At 48.9% G+C, this 24,585-nt stretch overlaps 2 protein-coding genes across 2 annotated transcripts; both read left to right on the forward strand.

Annotated features, from left to right (window-relative positions):
* On the forward strand, positions 1 to 1,352 carry LOC125378945 (vegetative cell wall protein gp1-like). The gene is made up of 2 exons (XM_048394914.1): positions 1 to 15; positions 429 to 1,352. The coding sequence occupies exons 1-2, from the start codon at positions 1 to 3 to the stop codon at positions 1,350 to 1,352; spliced, it is 939 nt and encodes a 312-aa protein (XP_048250871.1).
* A 15,221-nt stretch (positions 1,353 to 16,573) lies between these two features.
* On the forward strand, positions 16,574 to 24,585 carry LOC124143150 (myosin essential light chain, striated adductor muscle-like). Its single transcript, XM_046511984.1, has 2 exons — positions 16,574 to 16,912; positions 23,666 to 24,585. Exons 1-2 carry the CDS (start codon positions 16,910 to 16,912, stop codon positions 24,137 to 24,139), a joined length of 477 nt encoding a protein of 158 aa, XP_046367940.1. The 5' UTR covers positions 16,574 to 16,909; the 3' UTR covers positions 24,140 to 24,585.

The raw sequence follows: 24,585 nt of genomic DNA on the forward strand, positions 1-24,585 counted from the left end.
ATGTGCACCTCACTGGTAAGAATTCTAATTGAGTTAGAAGAAACTCATCTTCGTCAAACGACATCACTTATCTCCCCGCCACTGAAGCTGGTTCGCTGTAAGTTACATGCTCAAGACACTGGGTATTACTGTTTACAAACTGAAAAAGTTGGATGATAAATAGAATCTCACCTCTGTGGCTTTTGATACTCGTCAATGAAAGTTTAAAACGACCCCTGTTGACCAACCAGCACCTCCTTACACCCCACCCTCACCCCACAAACCACCCCACCACCAGCCAACCACCCTAAACCCTACCACCATCACCTCCCCGCACCCCTACCCACCCTCACCCCACAAACCATCCCACCACCAGCCAACCACCCTAAACCCTCCCACCATCACCTCCCCGCACCCCACCCTCACCCCACAAACCATCCCACCACCAGCCAACCACCCCAAACCCTCCCACCATCACCTCCCCGCACCCCACCCTCACCCCACAAACCATCCCACCACCAGCCAACCACCCTAAACCCTACCACCATCACCTCCCCGCACCCCACCCTCACCCCACAAACCATCCCACCACCAGCCAACCACCCCAAACCCTCCCACCATCACCTCCCCGCACCCCACCCTCACCCCACAAACCATCCCACCACCAGCCAACCACCCTAAACCCTACCACCATCACCTCCCCGCACCCCACCCTCACCCCACAAACCATCCCACCACCAGCCAACCACCCTAAACCCTACCACCATCACCTCCCCGCACCCCACCCTCACCCCACAAACCATCCCACCACCAGCCAACCACCCCAAACCCTACCACCATCACCTCCCCGCACCCCACCCTCACCCCACAAACCATCCCACCACCAGCCAACCACCCCAAACCCTACCACCATCACCTCCCCGCACCCCACCCTCACCCCACAAACCATCCCACCACCAGCCAACCACCCTAAACCCTACCACCATCACCTCCCCGCACCCCACCCTCACCCCACAAACCATCCCACCATCACCTCCCCGCACCCCACCCTCACCCCACAAACCATCCCACCACCAGCCAACCACCCTAAACCCTACCACCATCACCTCCCCGCACCCCACCCTCACCCCACAAACCATCCCACCACCAGCCAACCACCCCAAACCCTCCCACCATCACCTCCACGCACCCCACCCTCACCCCACAAACCATCCCACCACCAGCCAACCACCCTAAACCCTACCACCATCACCTCCCCGCACCCCACCCTCACCCCACAAACCATCCCACCACCAGCCAACCACCCCAAACCCTACCACCATCACCTCCCCGCACCCCACCCTCACCCCACAAACCATCCCACCACCAGCTAACCACCCCAAACCCTACCACCATCACCTCCCCGCACCCCACCCTCACCCCACAAACCATCCCACCATCACCTCCCCGCACCCCACCCTCACCCCACAAACCATCCCACCACCAGCCAACCACCCTAAACCCTACCACCATCACCTCCCCGCACCCCACCCTCACCCCACAAACCATCCCACCACCAGCCAACCACCCCAAACCCTCCCACCATCACCTCCCCGCACCCCACCCTCACCCCACAAACCATCCCACCACCAGCCAACCACCCTAAACCCTACCACCATCACCTCCCCGCACCCCACCCTCACCCCACAAACCATCCCACCATCACCTCCCCGCACCCCACCCTCACCCCACAAACCATCCCACCACCAGCCAACCACCCTAAACCCTACCACCATCACCTCCCCGCACCCCACCCTCACCCCACAAACCATCCCACCACCAGCCAACCACCCCAAACCCTCCCACCATCACCTCCCCGCACCCCACCCTCACCCCACAAACCATCCCACCACCAGCCAACCACCCTAAACCCTACCACCATCACCTCCCCGCACCCCACCCTCACCCCACAAACCATCCCACCACCAGCCAACCACCCCAAACCCTACCACCATCAACTCCCCGCACCCCACCCTCACCCCACAAACCATCCCACCACCAGCCAACCACCCCAAACCCTACCACCATCACCTCCCCGCACCCCACCCTCACCCCACAAACCATCCCACCATCACCTCCCCGCACCCCACCCTCACCCCACAAACCACCCCACCATCACCTCCCCGCACCCCACCCTCACCCCACAAACCATCCCACCACCAGCCAACCACCCTAAACCCTACCACCATCACCTCCCCGCACCCCACCCTCACCCCACAAACCATCCCACCACCAGCCAACCACCCCAAACCCTACCACCATCACCTCCCCGCACCCCACCCTCACCCCACAAACCATCCCACCACCAGCCAACCACCCTAAACCCTACCACCATCACCTCCCCGCACCCCACCCTCACCCCACAAACCACCCCACCACCAGCCAACCACCCTAAACCCTACCACCATCACCTCCCCGCACCCCACCCTCACCCCACAAACCATCCCACCACCAGCCAACCACCCTAAACCCTACCACCATCACCTCCCCGCACCCCACCCTCACCCCACAAACCATCCCACCACCAGCCAACCACCCTAAACCCTACCACCATCACCTCCCCGCACCCCACCCTCACCCCACAAACCACCCCACCACCAGCCAACCACCCCAAACCCTACCACCATCACCTCCCCGCACCCCACCCTCACCCCACAAACCACACCACCACCAGCCAACCACCCTAAACCCTACCACCATCACCTCCCCGCACCCCACCCTCACCCCACAAACCACCCCACCACCAGCCAACCACCCCAAACCCTACCACCATCACCTCCCCGCACCCCACCCTCACCCCACAAACCATCCCACCATCACCTCCCCGCACCCCACCCTCACCCCACAAACCATCCCACCACCAGCCAACCACCCTAAACCCTACCACCATCACCTCCCCGCACCCCACCCTCACCCCACAAACCATCCCACCACCAGCCAACCACCCCAAACCCTCCCACCATCACCTCCCCGCACCCCACCCTCACCCCACAAACCATCCCACCACCAGCCAACCACCCTAAACCCTACCACCATCACCTCCCCGCACCCCACCCTCACCCCACAAACCATCCCACCATCACCTCCCCGCACCCCACCCTCACCCCACAAACCATCCCACCACCAGCCAACCACCCTAAACCCTACCACCATCACCTCCCCGCACCCCACCCTCACCCCACAAACCATCCCACCACCAGCCAACCACCCCAAACCCTACCACCATCACCTCCCCGCACCCCACCCTCACCCCACAAACCATCCCACCACCAGCCAACCACCCTAAACCCTACCACCATCACCTCCCCGCACCCCACCCTCACCCCACAAACCACCCCACCACCAGCCAACCACCCTAAACCCTACCACCATCACCTCCCCGCACCCCACCCTCACCCCACAAACCATCCCACCACCAGCCAACCACCCTAAACCCTACCACCATCACCTCCCCGCACCCCACCCTCACCCCACAAACCATCCCACCACCAGCCAACCACCCTAAACCCTACCACCATCACCTCCCCGCACCCCACCCTCACCCCACAAACCACCCCACCACCAGCCAACCACCCCAAACCCTACCACCATCACCTCCCCGCACCCCACCCTCACCCCACAAACCACACCACCACCAGCCAACCACCCTAAACCCTACCACCATCACCTCCCCGCACCCCACCCTCACCCCACAAACCACCCCACCACCAGCCAACCACCCCAAACCCTACCACCATCACCTCCCCGCACCCCACCCTCACCCCACAAACCATCCCACCACCAGCCAACCACCCCAAACCCTACCACCATCACCTCCCCGCACCCCACCCTCACCCCACAAACCATCCCACCACCAGCCAACCACCCCAAACCCTACCACCATCACCTCCCCGCACCCCACCCTCACCCCACAAACCATCCCACCACCAGCCAACCACCCTAAACCCTACCACCATCACCTCCCCGCACCCCACCCTCACCCCACAAACCATCCCACCACCAGCCAACCACCCCAAACCCTACCACCATCACCTCCCCGCACCCCACCCTCACCCCACAAACCACCCCGCCACCAGCCAACCACCCCAAACCCTACCACCATCACCTCCCCGCACCCCACCCTCACCCCACAAACCATCCCACCACCAGCCAACCACCCCAAACCCTACCACCATCACCTCCCCGCACCCCACCCTCACCCCACAAACCATCCCACCACCAGCCAACCACCCTAAACCCTACCACCATCACCTCCCCGCACCCCACCCTCACCCCACAAACCATCCCACCACCAGCCAACCACCCTAAACCCTACCACCATCACCTCCCCGCACCCCACCCTCACCCCACAAACCATCCCACCACCAGCCAACCACCCCAAACCCTACCACCATCACCTCCCCGCACCCCACCCTCACCCCACAAACCACCCCGCCACCAGCCAACCACCCCAAACCCTACCACCATCACCTCCCCGCACCCCACCCTCACCCCACAAACCATCCCACCACCAGCCAACCACCCCAAACCCTACCACCATCACCTCCCCGCACCCCACCCTCACCCCACAAACCATCCCACCACCAGCGAACCACCCTAAACCCTACCACCATCACCTCCCCGCACCCCACCCTCACCCCACAAACCATCCCACCACCAGCCAACCACCCCAAACCCTACCACCATCACCTCCCCGCACCCCACCCTCACCCCACAAACCACCCCGCCACCAGCCAACCACCCCAAACCCTACCACCATCACCTCCCCGCACCCCACCCTCACCCCACAAACCACCCCGCCACCAGCCAACCACCCTAAACCCTACCACCATCACCTCCCCGCACCCCACCCTCACCCCACAAACCATCCCACCACCAGCCAACCACCCTAAACCCTACCACCATCACCTCCCCTCACCCCACCCTCACCCCACAAACCACCCCGCCACCAGCCAACCACCCTAAACCCTACCACCATCACCTCCCCGCACCCCACCCTCACCCCACAAACCACCCCGCCACCAGCCAACCACCCTAAACCCTACCACCATCACCTCCCCGCACCCCACCCTCACCCCACAAACCACCCCGCCAGCACGCCGGGTAACAGACGTCTACAGGTAGCTAGCACGCCAGGTAACAGACGTCTACAGGTAGCCAGCACGCCAGGTAACAGACATATACGGGTCGCAAGCACGCCCGGTAACAGACGTCTACGGGTAGCCAGCACGCCAGATCACAGACGTCTACAGGTAGCTAGCACGCCAGGTAACAGACGTCTACAGGTAGCCAGCACGCCAGTTAACAGACGTCTACAGGTAGCCAACACGCCAGGTCACAGACGTCTACATGTAGCCAACACGCCAGGTATCAGACGTCTACGGGTAGCCAGCACGCCAGGTAACAGACATCTACGGGTAGCCAGCACTCCAGGTAACAGACGTCTACAGGTAGCCAGCACGCCAGGTAACAGACATCTACGGGTAGCCAGCACGCCAGGTAACAGACGTCTACAGGTAGCCAGCACGCCAGGTAACAGACATATACGGGTCGCAAGCACGCCCGGTAACAGACGTCTACGGGTAGCCAGCACGCCAGATCACAGACGTCTACAGGTAGCTAGCACGCCAGGTAACAGACGTCTACGGGTAGCCAGCACGCCAGGTAACAGACGTCTACAGGTAGCCAGCACGCCAGGTAACAGACATCTACGGGTAGCCAGCACGCCAGGTAACAGACGTCTACAGGTAGCCAGCACGCCAGGTAACAGACATCTACGGGTAGCCAGCACGCCAGGTAACAGACGTCAACGGGTAGCCAGCACGCCAGGTAACAGACATCTACGGGTAGCCAGCACGCCAGGTAACAGACGTCTACGGGTAGCCAGCACGCCAGGTAACAGACGTCTACAGGTCGCTAGCACGCCAGGTAACAGACGTCTACGGGTGGCCAGCACGCCAGGTAACAGACATCTACGGGTAGCCAGCACGCCAGGTAACAGACGTCTACGGGTAGCCAGCACGCCAGGTAAAAGACATCTACGGGTAGCCAGCACGCCAGGTAACAGACATCTACGGGTAGCCAGCACGCCAGGTAACAGACGTCTTCGGGTAGCCAGCACGCCAGGTAACAGACGTCTACAGGTCGCTAGCACGCCAGGTAACAGACGTCTACAGGTAGCCAGCACGCCAGGTAACAGACGTCTACAGGTCGCTAGCACGCCAGGTAACAGACATCTACGGGTAGCCAGCACGCCAGGTAACAGACGTCTACAGGTCGCTAGCACGCCAGGTAACAGACATCTACGGGTAGCCAGCACGCCAGGTAACAGACGTCTACAGGTCGCTAGCACGCCAGGTAACAGACGTCTACAGGTCGCTAGCACGCCCGGTAACAGACATCTACGGGTAGCCAGCACGCCAGGTAACAGACGTCTACAGGTCGCTAGCACGCCAGGTAACAGACGTCTACGGGTAGCCAGCACGCCAGGTAACAGACGTCTACAGGTAGCCAACACGCCAGGTAACAGACGTCTAGAGGTAGTTTGCACGCCAGGTAACAGACGTCTAAAGGTAGCCAGCACGCCAGGTAACAGACGTCTACGGGTAGCCAGCACGCCAGGTAACAGACGTCTACAGGTAGCCAGCACGCCAGGTAACAGACGTCTACAGGTAGCCAGCACGCCAGGTAACAGACGTCTACAGGTCGCTAGCACGCCAGGTAACAGACGTCTACGGGTAGCCAGCACGCCAGGTCACAGACGTCTACAGGTAGCCAGCACGCCAGGTAACAGACGTCTACGGGTAGCCAGCACGCCTGGTAATCGACCTCGGGTTGCTAGGCACTCCCTGTTGTTTTAACGCCGCGACATTGTGGGAGGCAAGACCTTGGCACTGCTTGCACTGAATTCAAAATGGTGGTTGAAAAAATGTGTGTTGATGCATGAGTTATGCAACTGCTGCATTGTTTAAAAAGTTGGAGAGAACATTTTCATGAGGAGGAGAGTGGAATTGATGCTGCCGATAAGTCAGCACTGTCTGTAACACAAATATACCGATACACAGTGCAACTCTGTGTCAATAGGCGCAAAGTATAATGTGTTGATGAATAACAAGAACAGCATCTAAAGGAAATGTTTCCGTATGGGCGTGTGTAGTTCTAGATAGCATGGAGACGCGCCCTAGAGTTAGTAGTCGGAAGAGCTGGTCATCGGATATGCTTTCCGAAAAATTAAAAATTACAAAATACATAATTATTCTGAACGAGTTTGGGTTTTTTTAAAATGCCTTGGATGTTTGTTGACTAAAGTCCGGTGCATGAACGATAACGCGAGTTTTATTGGAGGATATACGGCATTGTTACAATGTTGGTCTCCCTTGGGAATAGAACCCATTTTGAACTCATAGCAGCCATTGTCTCAAGCCATAAGTCAACATAAGAACAAAGCGAAGTAACAGTACAATGAGAGTGGTTATGGTGCCGACAAACCTTGGAACGTAGTGGGTTAAGCGTTCGCAGGCCGGGTTCGATTCCCCATATTGTGAGAAGCCCATTTCTGTTTGTCCGCCGTCGTGATATTGCTGGAATATCGCTAAAACCGGCGTAACTTGCAACGTAATCGGGATCCGGGCAACTAAGGGAAGTAACTCTGCACTGCACGGCACGGCACGGCACGTGCACTCTAAAGTTACTCTTATGCATGTTGTGCAAATCCTGTTTTATGGGGATGCATTAAAGTAGTTAACATTAGCTAGACCTACCATGCAGATCCTGACATCAGTGAGTAAGGTTTTACGCCGCTTTTAGCAATATTCCAGGAATGCCACGGCGGGCTTTGCACATTGTACCCATGTGGGGAATCGAACCGGGGTCTTCGGCGTGGCGAGCGAACGCTCTAACCACTAGACTACCCCACCGCACCTCCCATGACATGAAACTCACCCTCAGCTGAAACAACAACATGTGCACAATAAGTTGTTTCAGCAGTTTCAATATTGACTTCCCTACCAGCTGCATGCTGCTCCGTGAAGACGTGCAGGAGGTGACTCAGACTGTCAGAGAAGCCATGTCAGGACTGAACACCAGACCCTCCCCGACAGAACGCGGGTACGGTGACCCAGATGTCGCCATAGAAAATACATGTAAGTCATACTAATAGGTACTCAAGAAGAATTGGTTAGAATTGATCTTCAGCAACCCATGCTTGTCGTAAGAAGCGACTACCGGGATCGGGTAGTCAGGCTCACTGACTTAGTTGATGCATGTCATCGTATCCCAGTTGCGGAGATCAATGCTCATCGCGCCATCACTGAAATTCCTGGTCAGTTATTTTTAGACAATAAACAAACAAGATACTAATAACAATTGAGGGAGTAAGGTGAGGTGAGGTGAAAAGGGGGGTTAACGTCGCGTCCAAGATTATTGCACTTATATAGCGACGTGAACGTACGTGTGTGTGTTTGTGTGGCTGCTTGTAGTAGTCCGGACTGATGCCGATTTATAGTGCTAGCTCACTGCGATACCATGCCGCAGTTTAACATGAATACCCCACTCAGACACAGTATACTGACTCCGAGCCGACCAGTCCTTGTTTTAGCCCCTTAATGCCGAGCGCTAGACAGGGTAACAACAAGTAACATCTTTTAACGTCGAACCCCGGACCTTCCGCTCTCCTGGCGGACGCTCTACCATTAGACCACGGAGGCGGTCATCTGTTGAAGATAAGTTGACGGTACACATGTTTTGCAAATCCTGCAGTCGACCGAATTTACGAACCGGATGTCGACTTCGTTACGCGATTTTGATTGGCCAAGGGTTGAAACTGGACTTTTATAGTTCGTGGTTCGGGGTTCGTGGTTCGTGGTTCGTGGTTCGGGGTTCTATTTCCGAAATGTACAATGCGTCAAGCGGATTCTCACTCACTCACTCACTCACTCACTCACTCACTCACTCTACCGTATCCCTCCCTCCCTCGTTCGCTCGCTCGCCCGTCCGTCCGCCCATTCAATCACTCACTCACTTACCCACCCACCCGCTCACTCACTGTTATATGTCGACCGTGCCGTCAGTCGACATGCAGATCAATACCATTCATGGCATGACTATGTTCATGACACGTGTACAAAACAACATGTCCTCTTCCATACCAGAGGTAACAAGCATCGCCGACACCCAGATCTCAATCACATATCTCACACGAATCCTATTACTGAGATATAACACGTCTGAAACAGGACATAATAAGTCGACAGCTAATACCCCCCGGTGTATTCCCCACTAACTCCGCACATCTCCTGTATAGTCGGTGTAAAAACACGTATATTATCTGGCCCTCCTCCAAGCACATGCCGATGCCTGCTATCTTCTGCGAACCCTGCTTCAACACTGTACGGAGCTTGCCTTGGGTGGGAGATTATCATGGCGTTATTGAAACAGACCGCATATCTAAACACACGGTGCCGATCGTTAAGTGCTAAATGTATTTTCCCATAATTACTGCTTATTAATACAGGAACTGGGCCTGAGATGTTTTCTTTGGATTCGGGTTAAGCATATGACAAGATTCTGCACTCGGTGTAAAAATAACTGTATGCATCGTCTAGGTGTGGGGAATTTTACAAGGTCAGGGTTATATACTGGGGGAAATTATCAATGCATAAATGGCGAGTTGGTTAATCATTGTTCAAGCGGTTGTTATAACGTGGATAACCACCACATCGTTGGTGTAGCTGTTGTATATGGCTGCATATACTGATGACTGGCGTAAAAGAACATTCACTCACTCACTCGTTCTCTTCACACAGACGCGTACATTAATAACAAGAGGTAACCAACAATCATATAGTGAGTGAGAGAGTATGGTTTTAGTAATATTCCGCAATGTCATGGCGGGGTCATCGGGATCCACTTGCACAATTGCTCATGATGTCAACCACTGGATTCTCTGGTTCCTACTAGATTATTTACAGACCGCCATCACATAGCTTGACCCAGTCATGTCCCCTGAAGCAGCTGAGACATCATCATGACAAATAACACGACAACATTGAAGCTTCTGCTTTTTGTGTAACTAGGAATTTACAGAGCTTCAGATGAGCTGTGTATCTGACTAAAATACGCAAAAAATATATTATTACACATTTGTATACCGCAGGTATCCAGGAAGGTATCGACTCTGATGCGGTACTATTTTCCCCCGACCAGCGGATCCGTTTGCATTCCAGTTATCGTTTGTTTGTTTGTTAACGCCGCACTCAGCAATAATCCAGTTATATGACGGCGGTCTGTTAACAATCGAGGCTGGACCACACAATCCATTGATTGATATCATGAGCATCGATCCACGCAATTAGGATACGATGACATGCATCAAGTCAGCGAGCCTCACCACCCGATCCCGTTAGTCGCCTCTTACGACAAGCACAGTCGCATTTTACGGCAAGCATAGTTTGCTGAAGTGCTGAAGACCTATTCTACCCCGAATCTTCATAGGTCTTATGTCCAGTTATCATTCTCATTCCCTGGGGGGCATAAAACCCATGCTGATGCAGTGCGTCATAAAAACCATCTTCCGGAGGTAAGGGATGAACTGACGAACTTGCCGAACTAGGTTTCTGGGTTCGGTCGTAGCGCCACCCGTGGTTTTTACAAGTTATGTCCCTTCTCTGTCCCTCCTATTGACCAATCAGATTTAACCTCTCATATCACTTGCATTTGCAATGGCGGCGCCCAGTCAAGACTACCTGTTCAAGATCTGTATTGTAACAAAACGGGTGTCACTTACCGAAGTAAATTTACATCATGTGAGCACCTTGATTACAAGCATTTAAAGATTTGGAAAATATCTGTTGACGCTAATTTGACGGTACACATGCTTGACAAATCCTGCAATCGCCCGAAATCTGCACTCGACTTTACGAACCGGATGTTGATTCATTACGTGAATTTGATTGGACTATGCATAGACTCGTTAATCCAGCCAAAATTTAACTCCATAATGCCAGTTCTGTTCGGCAAGGGTGTAAACAGGACTTTTATAGTCAGTCAACTCCCTTTCCTCGGGAAGAGGAGACGTCGTTCACGGTGACAAAGTAGCCAGACAACTCAATAGGTCTTCGCAAAACAGAATAAACTCCCAGTGGCCGCAGTCGACGCTTTTTAAAATAAGATAAATAGTCCCTTGAACAAGAAAACCTTATGTTTCTCTTAAGTCAAGTTAGAATGCAATCTGCAGAGATTTGAGTGTCACGTTAGCATGATATGAGCATCTTAATATATCACATAGATAATGCTGCGCATTATTAAACTTATATCATGTCTGTGTCAGATACATGTGTCAAACCAGCACAATTTTGTCGAAACAGACTTTAGATGATGGCACGCTCCCATCCCACGCAAGCGCGGCTGAGACAAGTGAACTAGCAAAACATGGTTTCAAACACTCACACACAAAAAATAAGATGAATTTCACTGGGTTATGCTTCGTTATCTTTAACTATGCTCATTAAGATTTCACATTCGCATGATATAGGTTCTCTTATCTGTGTTAATGAATGTTTGCAATCTTGAAGATCCTACTCAAGGAATCTGAAGCATTCACACGTGCCCTATTTAATGAAGAGACTTTGGTGCTTGGCAATGCATGTTTTACACACTTTGGTTTATGAATGAGAATAATTTAGATGAAGACGTACATTAGCTTAGTCCGGATAAGTGGTTGATAGTAAAAGTGTTTTAGAGCCTGTGGTGGCTCAAACAACGCTTGTATTTGTCCACTGTATCCTAGAGAGTCGAACCTGCGATTTCGGGGTGGCCGAACGGTGGCTTTTCTCCCGCCAGAATATAAAACAGTCGATCTCTCACAGATATATATGTAAGTATGTGAGTGAGGTGAGGTGATATTGGGTTTAACGTCGCGTCCAAGATTATTGCACTTATATAGTGACGTGCATGTACGTGTGTGTGTTTGTGTGGCTGCTTGTAGTAGTCCGGACTGATGCCGATTTATAGTGCTAGCTCACTGAGATACCATGCCACAGTTTAACATGAATACCCCACTCAGACACAGTATACTGACTCCGAGCCGACCAGTCCTTGTTTTAGCCCCTTAATGCCGAGCGCCAGACAGGGTAACAACAAGTACCATCTTTTAACGTCTTTTGGTATGACGCGGCAGGGGATCGAACCCCGGACCTTCCGCTTTTCGGGCGGACGCTCTACCACTAGACCATGGAGGCGGTGAGTATGTGAGTGAGTTATATTTGATAATTAATATCACAGGAATTAAAGAACGCAAGTCACTTTAGTGAACCTACGAAGACGGGAATGAGGCTGTCAAAACAAGAATTATAGTATAGTCGGAGCAAACATGGAGTAAATACGATAGGCAGATCCTAAAACCAGGAAGGGGCGCAACTCTGACCTCGACCTCGGAGTGAACTATGCGACGTGGCAGCCTGTGCCCTCTTCGGATACAACAGTGTGTGACGTCATTACGAGTGGTCAGGGTGAGATGTCACCCCAGGGCAGCCAGCCTAAACTTGTCCGTGGCGCTGTCTCCATTCCTCGCTGTATTATTGCACCGAACCACTTTTTCTGTGGATACCTTATAAACTTAGGGGCAGAAGAAAGTATATCGTGTTCGTTTTTTTATGTATTTTTGTTTTTTGTTTCTTTGTTGCTATACGCCGCACTTGTTTTTGTTTTTTTTATGTAATTTAAAATTGTTGTTAAATTTGATAATGTCTATGCTACCATCGGTCATTCCTGCAACAAATTGTAAAGAGTGATCTGTGGCTGAGTAGTTAAGTCTAAAAATAAACTGGTTCAATGAAGTCTGGGGCAAGAAATGAATTTGCTATCACAAGACTGCTATCATGTTTGAAATATTGTAAATTTGTGCCCAGAAAAGCAAATTTATTGTTTTTCAATGATAAAACGTCTAAGATACCCATCAGCAGTTGTGTATGATGCAATTGAAAAAAATCTTTATATTGTTTTAAAATTCAAATCAAAATATATTTTTGAAAATAAATCCAAGTATTCTTTGAGACCTGACATTTCATTATCATGTATTGCTAACTTGAAAATCAAACATGATAAAAAATAAGGTATAGTTTCTTTTACTCCTCAGTATATTTTGCTTTTAAGAGTGTGGACATTGTCTTGAACAACATACTCTTCATATAAAAGTTTGATCCTTATTAACACATACACGCTTCAAAAAAAAGAAACGTACGGGTAGATTTTTGGTAGATTTATTGTATCTAATAAAGTCGATTTATTCAATTTAATATCATAGATACAAATATTATATTTTGGAACTCGATAGTCACATGTCGTTGTACAAAAGCATTGAAAACTGTTCATTGTCATGTCACATAAGGCCACAAGGTTGCGCTGAGCTCATTATCTCGTCGTGTGACCGCCCCGGGCAGCAATCACGTTTTTGCATCTCCTCGGCACTGACTAGATAAGTGTACGAATTATGTCCTGCGGAATTCTGCGCCCTTCTGCTTGTAACGCGTTGGCCAATTTTGGGAGTGTCTGTGGCGTGTTCTGACGTTGACGTACACGTCGATCGAGTTCATCCCCGAGGTGTTCGATTGGGTTGAGATCTGGAGATCTCGATGGCCAGAGCAAGCCGTTGATGATGGCATTATGAAGGTAGTCTACCGTGACACGAACTGTGTGCGGTGGAACGTTGTCCTGTTGAAACAGCTCTCTCTGGCGGTCAATGATTGGAAGACGGTGAGGTTGAAGAATTTGATTCATGTAGCGATTTGCTGTCAAAGTTCCCTGAACCTCAACCAAGTCAAATCTCCTGGTGAAGGATATGGCCCCCCACACCCTGACACGAATTGTCGAAATCGCACATTTCGACGACGATAAAAACGTTGTCTTCCATCTCGCCAGTGAAGAAAAATCGTGATTCACCGCTGAACCACACTCGTCTCCAGTTTCTCAAGGCTGTAAGGTATGGCACCAACGCAAGTCGACAATGGCTGCTTTTTGACGCATCGTTTGTCGAATATCAGGCCACCAACATTTTCCAATAACATATATCCAATTAATATGCCTGGTTTTTTGTGTAGTCAGGTTCAATGAACTACATACTACCTGTGCGTTTCTTTTTTAAGAGCCTAGTGGTTAAAGCGTTCGCTCGTCACGCCGAAGACCCGGTTTCGATTCCCGACATGGGTACACTGTGGAAAGCCCATTTCTGGTGATATTGCTGGAATATTGCTTAAAGCGGCGTAAAACCATACTCACTCACTCACTTTTTGAAGATTGTATGTTATCATTCACCCTGGGTATTGATGGTCTTTCTCTGGGTAATAATATATTTATATTCCCTTTGGTAAGTCTATTGGGTATTTTTAAAACAAGGAGCAGTGCTTAAAATGCAACCGCCAGTGTCCCATATCACAGTAGCGAAATGCATGTCTGCGTTACAAGAGGGGCAGTTATCCACAGTTAGTTTATAGGTTATGCAGAGGGTAAAGAAATACAGATACCAATCTCATTAAAATCAGAACATAGATCTGACTTTAATGAGATTCTACAGATACGCACGCTGGAATAGCTTCATTGGGTAATTACGCACAGTGTTATTAACTGTTGTTTTTGTAAAGTTTTACGCGTATTTGTACACAAGCACCCTATAATTAATTGGATAATGGTGATTTATATATTTTAAACAAATACTCGGTTTTTCTGGGCCTCTGATGATCCTAGTTACCCGTACACAAAGCAAAAGCTTACATTTTGTCACCTGTTATCATGCTATTTGTCATGATTTCTGGGTACAATCATTTTGTTTGTTGTTTAACGCCACACTCAGCAATATTCCAGGTATATGATGGCAGTCTATATATAATCGAACCTTGACCAGACAATCCAGTGATTGACATCATGAGCATCGATCTACGCAACTGGGATACGATGACATGCATCAACCAAGTCAGCGAGCCTGACGACCCGATCCCGTTGGGAGCTGAAGGCCAAATTCTAGCCCGGATCTTCACGGGGATATCACAGTGACTATGGTGGAACACGGGTACAATCATTGATAAGTGAGTGTCCGATATACAACTTCAACTCAGCAATGTAGGGGTGGGGTGGGGGACTTGGGGCTTGTGTTGGGGGGGGGGGGGGGGGGGGGGGGTTGCAGCCATACCACGGTGATTACGCTGGTCATTTGGTGAAAGCCATGAACACAAACCAGTGGACAGACCAACAGACCAAGGTTCTGGTAGGCTGACTCTGGGACTCGATCCAGTAACCCCGCCCTACTGGGTCCCGTCCCACAAAGCTTTCTAGCGCTGAGACGATCGTAAGCTGATAAGTTTCCAGCTGATAAACGAGATAAGTAGCATGTGGATCTGTATCTGCACGTGACAAGAAATTATTAATATATGATATATTCCCGGGTGCCGATATACAAAACAACCTAAGCGCAACGACTGTCGTAAGTCTATGGTATGGGATTTACGATCACCTTAGCGCTAAGATCGCTTTGTACAACGGCACACTGGATCCACTTGCATAAAGTCATCTTAACGTTACGACAATCGTCAGTCCCACACTTTAACACAGATTTACGATAGTCGTAGCACTACGATCGCCTTGTGCAAGCGGGACCCGTGGTCCCCGCCTGGACAATGCGGGAATATTGCTAAACGCGGCGTAAAACCATACTCACTCACTGACTGTATGATTCTTATTGCGTATCACTAGTGGAGGATACGCGTCTGTGTGAAGAGCAACGGGTGAGGGAATATTCTTTTACGCCGCAGTTAGCAATATCAAGCTGGATCACAACCTGTAAATATTCTTGTCAGGATCAGGCAAACCTGTGAGTGAACCTGACCAGTTCCCCATTGCGGTATACAGCGGTACCACTTGACTTGCAGACTGATGTCCTTCAGCTAAAGGACGGTAGGGTAGCCTAGTTCTCTCGACACCCCCAAGACCCGGTTTTGATTCCCTACAAGGGTACAATGTGGGATGCCCATTTCTGGAAAACTACTGAAAGCGTCGTAAAACAATATCTTCCCACAAAGCTAAGCTGAAACAAATCCTAGCGTGTCTGCAGAAACAATATTATCTACTTGAATAATCAAATCTTCACACAATGCTGTACAATGCTTTTTTCCAGTTCCACAGAACGTTGCGCAGATCTCAACGAAAGTTATTCGGTCATGTTACAATTATGCGGCTTCCAAAAAGCCATGATGAATATGTGTGCCACTACTGTCGCCAGGAGATAGCAAGTGCAACTTCTTTAGCATGCGGTACCATCACAGCAATTACAGGGATACAAGGAGAGCGTGGAGACAACACATGTAACATCTACCGTTTTGAACATTCGCCATACACTCACACACTGCGCATTGCAACAACACGTCTTTCAAAACCAAACAGACGAAAATGTGTAATAAATATACACGTTTCTGAGGAATTTAATGCACTGAAACTTTACTGCATTAACTTACCACCCCCCTTCCCTACTCCAGAATAGCTCCACCCCCGACATAACGTCATGTATCTAGAACCTTCATCCTCTGTCACCACCAACCGTTGCTTAAGTTACGCATCTACTTCATTATAACGCTCAACTTAATCTCTCCGCGCCATACTGACCATATTATCATACGTCTCCCCTCTCCCCCGCGCGACGTCCCCCCTGCCCCCACAGTGACCAGGCTACCCCCCATCCTTGGGATGCAGCACCGTCTCAGGTATCAGGGCACATGGCAGCCCCCTAGTATGGCAACGTTCAGAGGCTGGTATAAATATAGCAGCGTCGCCCGTCCTCGAGTAGAACGTTCAGTTACTCTCAGCCCTTCAACGCCTCGGGACTTCTCCGCAACTTGCTCAACAAATAACCATGGTATGTACCACCTACCGTACCTTTCCTGTGTTGAATTTTAAACACCTTTTTGCACTTTGTTCTTTAAAAGCTGTTTCAAAATTTAACTTTCATACTTTCAGTTTTAAACTCCATAATGCATTGAATAGCGTTCACGGTTTTTCTTAAGCTCTCTTTGGATTATCAAGGGCGTTAGAGGTCATTGGTTAAGTCAGCGGTACCAGACAAACGATGACTTAGATTGGGCCTCTTTGTCCAAGCCATCACGTCTTATCTAACGAGTGGAATCTTATGCAGATTTATTGTTGCGTAGGTTTGTATTTCTGTGTGTCAGAAAATTTTACATTAAACAATTACATGTTTGAGGAGATCGTGTAAATGGTTTTATTCCTTCATCAGCGGAATGTGTATATACGACCTTATCTTCTATTCTTTTTGGAGTTTAAACGTCTGGTTTTTTATCTCGCTCATCTTCAAGTCACGTGATCGAAAGTGTTTAACCCTAGCCGGCTGGAGGAGGGAAGATGCGCTGTTTATGCTGACAGAGCTGATAGACGCCTTCAGAGCCCCGGTATCTCTATAGGCAGTTGTTCGGGCTCGTCTCTTTTACGTTCATAATTTATTTGCGAGATAGCTTGTCATTGTGGGTTGGGTTACAGGGGCTAGATTCCCTTCTATCAAGATATACTGCTCACAACAAGTCAAGGACCGTCCAATTGTTACACATTTCTATAGTTCATGCAATGACAAAGTCGATATGAAAGAATTGGTGCCATTATAGATTAACTAAAGTAATATGAAAGAATTGGTGCCATGATATATTAACTATAGCAATATGAAAGAATTGGTGCCATGATATATTAACTATAGCAATATGAAAGAATTGGTGCCATGATATATTAACTATAGCAATATGAAAGAATTGGTGCCATGATAGATTAACTAAAGTAATATGAAAGAATTGGTGCCATGATAGATTAACTATAGTAATATGAAATAATTGGTGCCATGATAGATTAACTATAATAATATGAAAGAATTGGTGCCATGATAGATTAACTATAATAATATGAAAGAATTGGTGCCATGATATATTAACTATAGTAATATGAAAGAATCGGTGGTCCTGAACTTCTTTTGAGTGGTATAGATTCAGTCGACTTCCGGTGTTACGAACCTGGTTAACTCAAAACCCCTTTAAACAATCTTCGCGTAAATGCAATCGTAAGTATGTGAGTGAGTGAGTTTATCGACGCTTTGAATAGCATATCAGCTTGATGTCGGAGGAAAGCCCGAAGTGATGCAGGTCGTAAGTACGAGCTACCCCTCGACACGTATAGTATTAGCAGCGATAACATCGACAGAGGGACGTTGGTATCTGTACATCAGTATCACTTCGTCTGTATCGAACCCCCGTTATGTCGAAACGTCCATGTTGCGCTTCCGTCAGAATCACGCACCAGACAGTGTGAATTTAGTTTCAGGACCCGTTTTACCCCGAAAGAACATCGTTAGAACAAAACATGTCTTTCATGTTAGTTGTGTTTAACGCAGCTTTCAACAATATCCTTGTTATATCGCGGCGTGTCAGCTTAATGTGGGAGGAAAACCCGAAGTGATGCAAGTCTTAGATGTTTACTTTAGTGAAACCCACGAGCAAGGGTATGGTGCTGACAAACCTAGAAACATAATCGGGGTGAGCCGGGATGCGAACCACAATCATATGTTTCTGGCGTGCCCAAGGGACGCAACTCTGCAAAGCGAATTGCGGCGCCTTAGACGACTGGGCCGCCCGTGCCAACATGTCTTTCAAGTATTGATACACTATCTTACACACTTACACGAAGCATGACTCGACTGCTCAACAAAAGTCGGAGAGGCAAGTTTCCTTATCGCCTTTTTAAGACAGCCAAGTAATGATTTTTCCATCCTCAAAAATGTGCTATATTTAGCTGAACGCTGCCTGTTCGATGTATCATAAACCAAAACATACGTGTTTGTGGGCTCGGGTTAGTTGCGGACTGACGAGCTTTGCCATCGTGCGTTCTCCACTTTGTAAGATTAACCATCAAGGTCAAACTGAAAGGAATACTAGAACAACTATGTACGAATCTATACTAACATACTTGATGCTTGTGTTCAGACAAGACACACCGTAGCTCACCTCATAGAAGTGTCTAAGGCAATAATTATTAGTTTAAATCATAATTTCTAGATTATGTAACTAATAAGACAAGACACACCGTAGCTCACCTCATAGAAGTGTCTAAGGCAATAATTATTAGTTTAAATCATAATTTCTAGATTATGTAAATAATAAGAACAAATTGTCCCAATATAAGAAACTGGAGTCCCTGCTTGGGAGGAGGATAGACTTACTACACATCCATAGACTTTCTTTCAGTAAAGCCGTGGAACAAGGCTACTTTGAAGCCGCCACATCCATGTCATTTCACCTTAATTCACCTTACATAATTCCCATTAGTTATAAACGCTTTCCCAGAACGATAACATAAAACCAACCCGCGAGTCTGCGATTTGGTTAATTACAAAAGGTGCATTAAGTAGAGGCCTAAAAGTAAGGTGTTAGGTTGCCATGGCGCACTGTTTCTTCTAATGCGTCAGGAGCAGACAACGTTCAACAAAGAACGTATGTATTCCTACGCGTTGGCACTACTTGCCTGCCTGGCAGTTGTGACTGGTTGTAATGGAGGGACCAGTATCGAGTTACCGCGTCGCTCATTCCACTTCCAAACATGTGCTGCTGCGCCGGTAATCAGCAGCATACACAAGTCACACTAACACATTAGCTTATTACCGGCTATAGTTGGTTTCTGAAATCCATCGCTAGCTATATATCGCCTGAAAGTACTCACCTGGCGGCCATGTTGCAGCACTCGAACACCAGAAAGAGGTTAACGGTAGACTTGCACAAATCTCTAGGGCATATTAATTAGAAGCTAAATCATAATTTCTAGATTATATAAATAATAAGAACAAGTTGTCCCTATAAGAGACTGGGTGTATTGTCCACATATCTAGACTTGCCTATTAGAGGATAGAATTACAACACATCCATGGACTTCTCTATCAGTACAACCTTGGAGCAAGGCTAGGTTAAGGGATACTTGTTGAATAAATAAGTGGGTGTTTCCTTTCTGGCAGGTATTTTTTTAAGTATTTAACGTCTCAGCGTAATTTGTTTTTACAGATGGTTCAGTGTGGTCTAGTTCGAATACTATATATGTTTTCTTCACTGATTGATAAACATTTAGCAGCTTATGTGAACTCTACTGTGTTTTTATTGGGAAACGTAAAACAACGTTAACTACAACCTGAGACAGGTACTCTTCTCACTGTGTTTATTTAAGTGGGTGAGTGAGTGAGTTGGGTTTAACGCCGCATCAACATTATTCCAGTTATATCACGGCGTGTCAGCTTAATGTGGGAGGAAAGCCCGAAGTGATGCAGGTCTTAGACGTTTACCACTTCGGTGAAACCCACGAGCACGGGTATGGTGCTGACAAACCTAGAAACATAATCGGGGCGAACCGGGATTCGAACCCACAATCATAGGTTTCTGGCGTGCCAAGGGGACGCAACTCTGCAAAGCGAATCGCAGCGCCTTAGACGACTGAGCCACCCGTGCCCCCTTGTTTACTTAAGAGGGTGATTTGGTGTGACAGCATATAGGATTTGTTTTGGTTTTGGTTTTGGTTTTGGTTTTGTTTAACGTCGCACTCAGTTGGGAGTCACGCACCACAGTTGGGAGCACATCCTGGGGGGGATCGTTTCCTGAGGGTAACGCGCATCGTTAGGGTGAGCGTGTCCCGATTAACGCTGGTCGTGATTGTTAGCATGATGTACATACAGGTAGTTTCTATCACGAGATAACGTAGTCATCGTCATCATCAACATTTTACCCTTTTCGGCGTTATTCGTGCTGTAAACATTTCATTACAACACAACATTCATACACCCACGGGGAATGAAACTAGGCATGATCGCTAGGGTGGCCGAGTGGTTAGCGCCCTTCTGTCATACCACGATCCGATAGTCGTGGGTGCGACGCCGTGAGGTAACTAAAACACTGTGTACAGCGGCGTTAAACCAAACACGCTCCACAAAGAGACCCAAAGGCGTGACATTGGTGTAATACGTGAAATTCTGCGTTTGAAGTGGGCTTAAGCAACCCATGATTGTCGTAGACCGCCTCCGTGGTCTAGTTGTAGAGCGTCCGCCCGGAGAGCGGAAGGTCCGGGGTTTGATTCCCGGCCGCGTCATACCAAAAGACGATAAAAGATGGTACTTGTTGTTACCCTGTCTGGCGCTCGGCATTAAGGGGCTAAAACAAGGAGTCTCGGAGTCAGTATACTGTGTCTGAGTGGGGTATTCATGTTAAACTGCGGCATGGTATCTCAGTGAGCTAGCACTATAAATCGGCATCAGTCCGGACTACTACAAGCAGCCAAACACACACACAGATGCATGCACGTCGCTATATAATCTTGGACGCGACGTTAAACCCAATTTCACCTCACCTCATGATTGTCGTAAGAGACGACTAACGGGATCGGGTGGTCAGGGTCGCGTGGTTGATGCATGTCATCGTATCCTAATTTCGAAGATCGATGTTCATGATGTCAATCTCTGGATTGTCTGGCCAGGACTCGTTTATTTACAAACCGCTGTCATGGCATCTAAACTCCCCAGCACGTTGATGTAAGCCTGCTGTGCATGTGAATGTTCAATGCGACGTGAAAGGAAGTCCATGCGCGTTTAGAATTCTCGTGGTAAACGTATCTAACATCAACCCATGTACAGGTATCGTGTTTGTCTCCTCGAGGGGGGTTCAATTTCCCCGGCACGCGAGGTATCCCCAGAACCGTAGATGGCACCTGGTTCTAATTACAGCCGCCATCCCCGGACACAGTAACTAGCGCTCGGTGGGTACGGCTGCAGCAGCGACTAAACGCCATGACTAAGGCAAACAGCAGCACCGCCTGTCGTGCGTGGGTTCACTGGCAGAACAGACTTCACTTTCCCAGAGCTTGCTTTTTACCAACTTCGCCCTTTAGTAGCTCGTTTGATTACAAGAAAGTGCTACCATGGCAACGAAGTTGTCGGAGGTTAGAATGATACTATGGTTGAGAGTTTGGGAATGATAAAACACTTGCTCTCATATAGTCATAAGGCAGTGGTAAAATAGCTTCTGTAAGCAGTTCACTTTGCTGAGCTAAGCTGTTTTAGCATTAATCACACATATCACTGAGCATTATACGAAACAGTTTTGGGGAAACGTGATAGTTGTCTCCTATATTTTAAATACAGATATATAGGAAGTTGCACACACAATATCGATTATTAACTTTAAACCTCAAATCACATACAATATCGAGGTTTAACTTAAAACCTCAAATAAAATGTTTTCATAGTGATTTTGTCGGCTTTTCTTTGGATTAGAGGGTAATTAACGCCATACTTTGGCTGTTGATCAAAACCAATAGAGCAACTTGTGTTCGTAGTTGTCTGTTAAAGGGGGATATCTAGTCTGTCATACAGACCCTGACACACACATATCCAATAAATCCCATGCAAGTCTATTATAATTGGCAAGTCTAGATTACTGCAGTATCAGGAAATCTGAAAATGAAGAAAGTCTCTGGCCTCCTTCTTATCATATATTTTATTACTATAATTTAACAACTGTTTTTTTCTGTAAAAGATGTTTATTTCAGAGACTAGATGTTAGTCGAGGGAATATCGGCGCATTTGAGTCATGCCAGATAATCGAGGGCAGTGTTGGTAGTGTCAACAGTGTCCGCAGTGTTGGTAGTGTCAACAATGTCAGAAGTGTTGGTAGTGTCAACAGTGTCAGCAGTGTTGGTAGTGTCAACACTGTCCGCAGTGTTGGTAGTGTCAACAGTGTCAGCAGTGTTGGTAGTGTCAACAGTGTCCGCAGTGTTGGTAGTGTCAACAGTGTCCGCAGTGTTGGTAGTGTCAGCAATGTCCGCAGTGTTGGTAGTGTCAACAGTGTCCGCAGTGTTGGTAGTGTCAACAGTGTCCGCAGTGTTGGTAGTGTCAACAGTGTCCGCAGTGTTGGTAGTGTCAACAATGTCCGCAGTGTTGGTAGTGTCAACAGTGTCCGCAGTGTTGGTAGTGTCAACACTGTCCGCAGTGTTGGTAGTGTCAACAATGTCAGAAGTGTTGGTAGTGTCAACAATGTCAGAAGTGTTGGTAGTGTCAACAGTGTCCGCAGTGTTGGTAGTGTCAACAGTGTCCGCAGTGTTGGTAGTGTCAACAATGTCCGCAGAGTTGGTAGTGTCAACAGTGTCAGCAGTGTTGGTAGTGTCCGCAGTGTTGGTAGTGTCAACAGTGTCAGAAGTGTTGGTATTGTCAACAGTGTCAGAAGTGTTGGTGGTGTCAACAGTGTCCGCAGTGTTGGTAGTGTCAACAGTGTCCGCAGTGTTGGTAGTGTCAACAGTGTCCGCAGTGTTGGTAGTGTCAACAATGTCCGCAGTGTTGGTAGTGTCCGCAGTGTTGGTAGTGTCAACAGTGTCCGCAGTGTTGGTAGTGTCAGCAATGTCCGCAGTGTTGGAGGGTCAACAGTGTCCGCAGTGTTGGTAGTGTCAGCAATGTCCGCAGTGTTGGTAGTGTCAACAATGTCCGCAGTGTTGGTAGTGTCAACAATGTCCGCAGTGTTTTGGTATTTCTTTGAAATTGTAACGACTTTCTTTTTCTTTTGGAGATCTAATATCATATCATTATTTTCAGCCCGAACTATCACGAGACGAAATTGAGGAGGTCACCGAGGTGTTCGACCTTTTCGATTTCTGGGATGGTCGTGATGGCGCCGTCGACGCTGCCAAGACCGGCGACATGTTGTACTGTCTGGGCCTCAACCCTACAATGAGCACCATCATGAAGAACGGCGGTGTTCAAAAGTTCGGAGAGAAGAACTACAAACTGGAGGAGTTCCTGCCCATCTACCAGACCGTCATGCAGATCAAGGACACAGGCACCTACGCCGACTTCATGGAGGCTTTCAAGACATTCGACAGGGAGGGCCAGGGCTTCATCTCATCTGCTGAGCTGAGGCACGTTCTGACATCTCTGGGAGACAGATTGTCAGACAACGACGTTGATGAAATCATCAGGTGCACAGACTTGAGAGAGGATCTGGAGGGCAACGTCAAGTACGAGGACTTCATCTCCAGAGTCATGGCCGGACCCTACCCAGACAAATAAACGCACACATAAAAATAAATCTCCAAACAACGTCTCACAATTTTCATGACTTCCACGTTGGTCTGTTGTACAAGGTCAACCAAAGACGTTTCCTTCATCTAAACATTATCAAAAGCTCTGACCCAAGAGCAAAGATTAACCTCCACTCTGTGGCCCGCTTCTGTGCAATGTCCCTGAGAAGGTCATGTCTTGGACTGAAATTGTGAAACCAATGGCATTTCGTGACACAGGCAATGCTCTTCTGTTCAACCAAACAGCAACGCCGTCTTTCGGCCCTCAGGTTGTGAGACTCGCGCCTCTTGATGTGATCTATGTGTAACTTGATACAGCTCAGTGTATATACCTCCTAATTTATTTACATGGGAAAATGTACATATCTAACATGGCGAAGGTTAGGCGTTTTAAACTGTGCAATGAAATTCCCCGATTAAATATTTAGTCACGAA

This window comes from Haliotis rufescens, unplaced genomic scaffold (assembly GCF_023055435.1).
Source record: "Haliotis rufescens isolate VD_foot unplaced genomic scaffold, xgHalRufe1.0.p SCAF_131, whole genome shotgun sequence".
Taxonomy (NCBI): domain Eukaryota; kingdom Metazoa; phylum Mollusca; class Gastropoda; order Lepetellida; family Haliotidae; genus Haliotis; species Haliotis rufescens.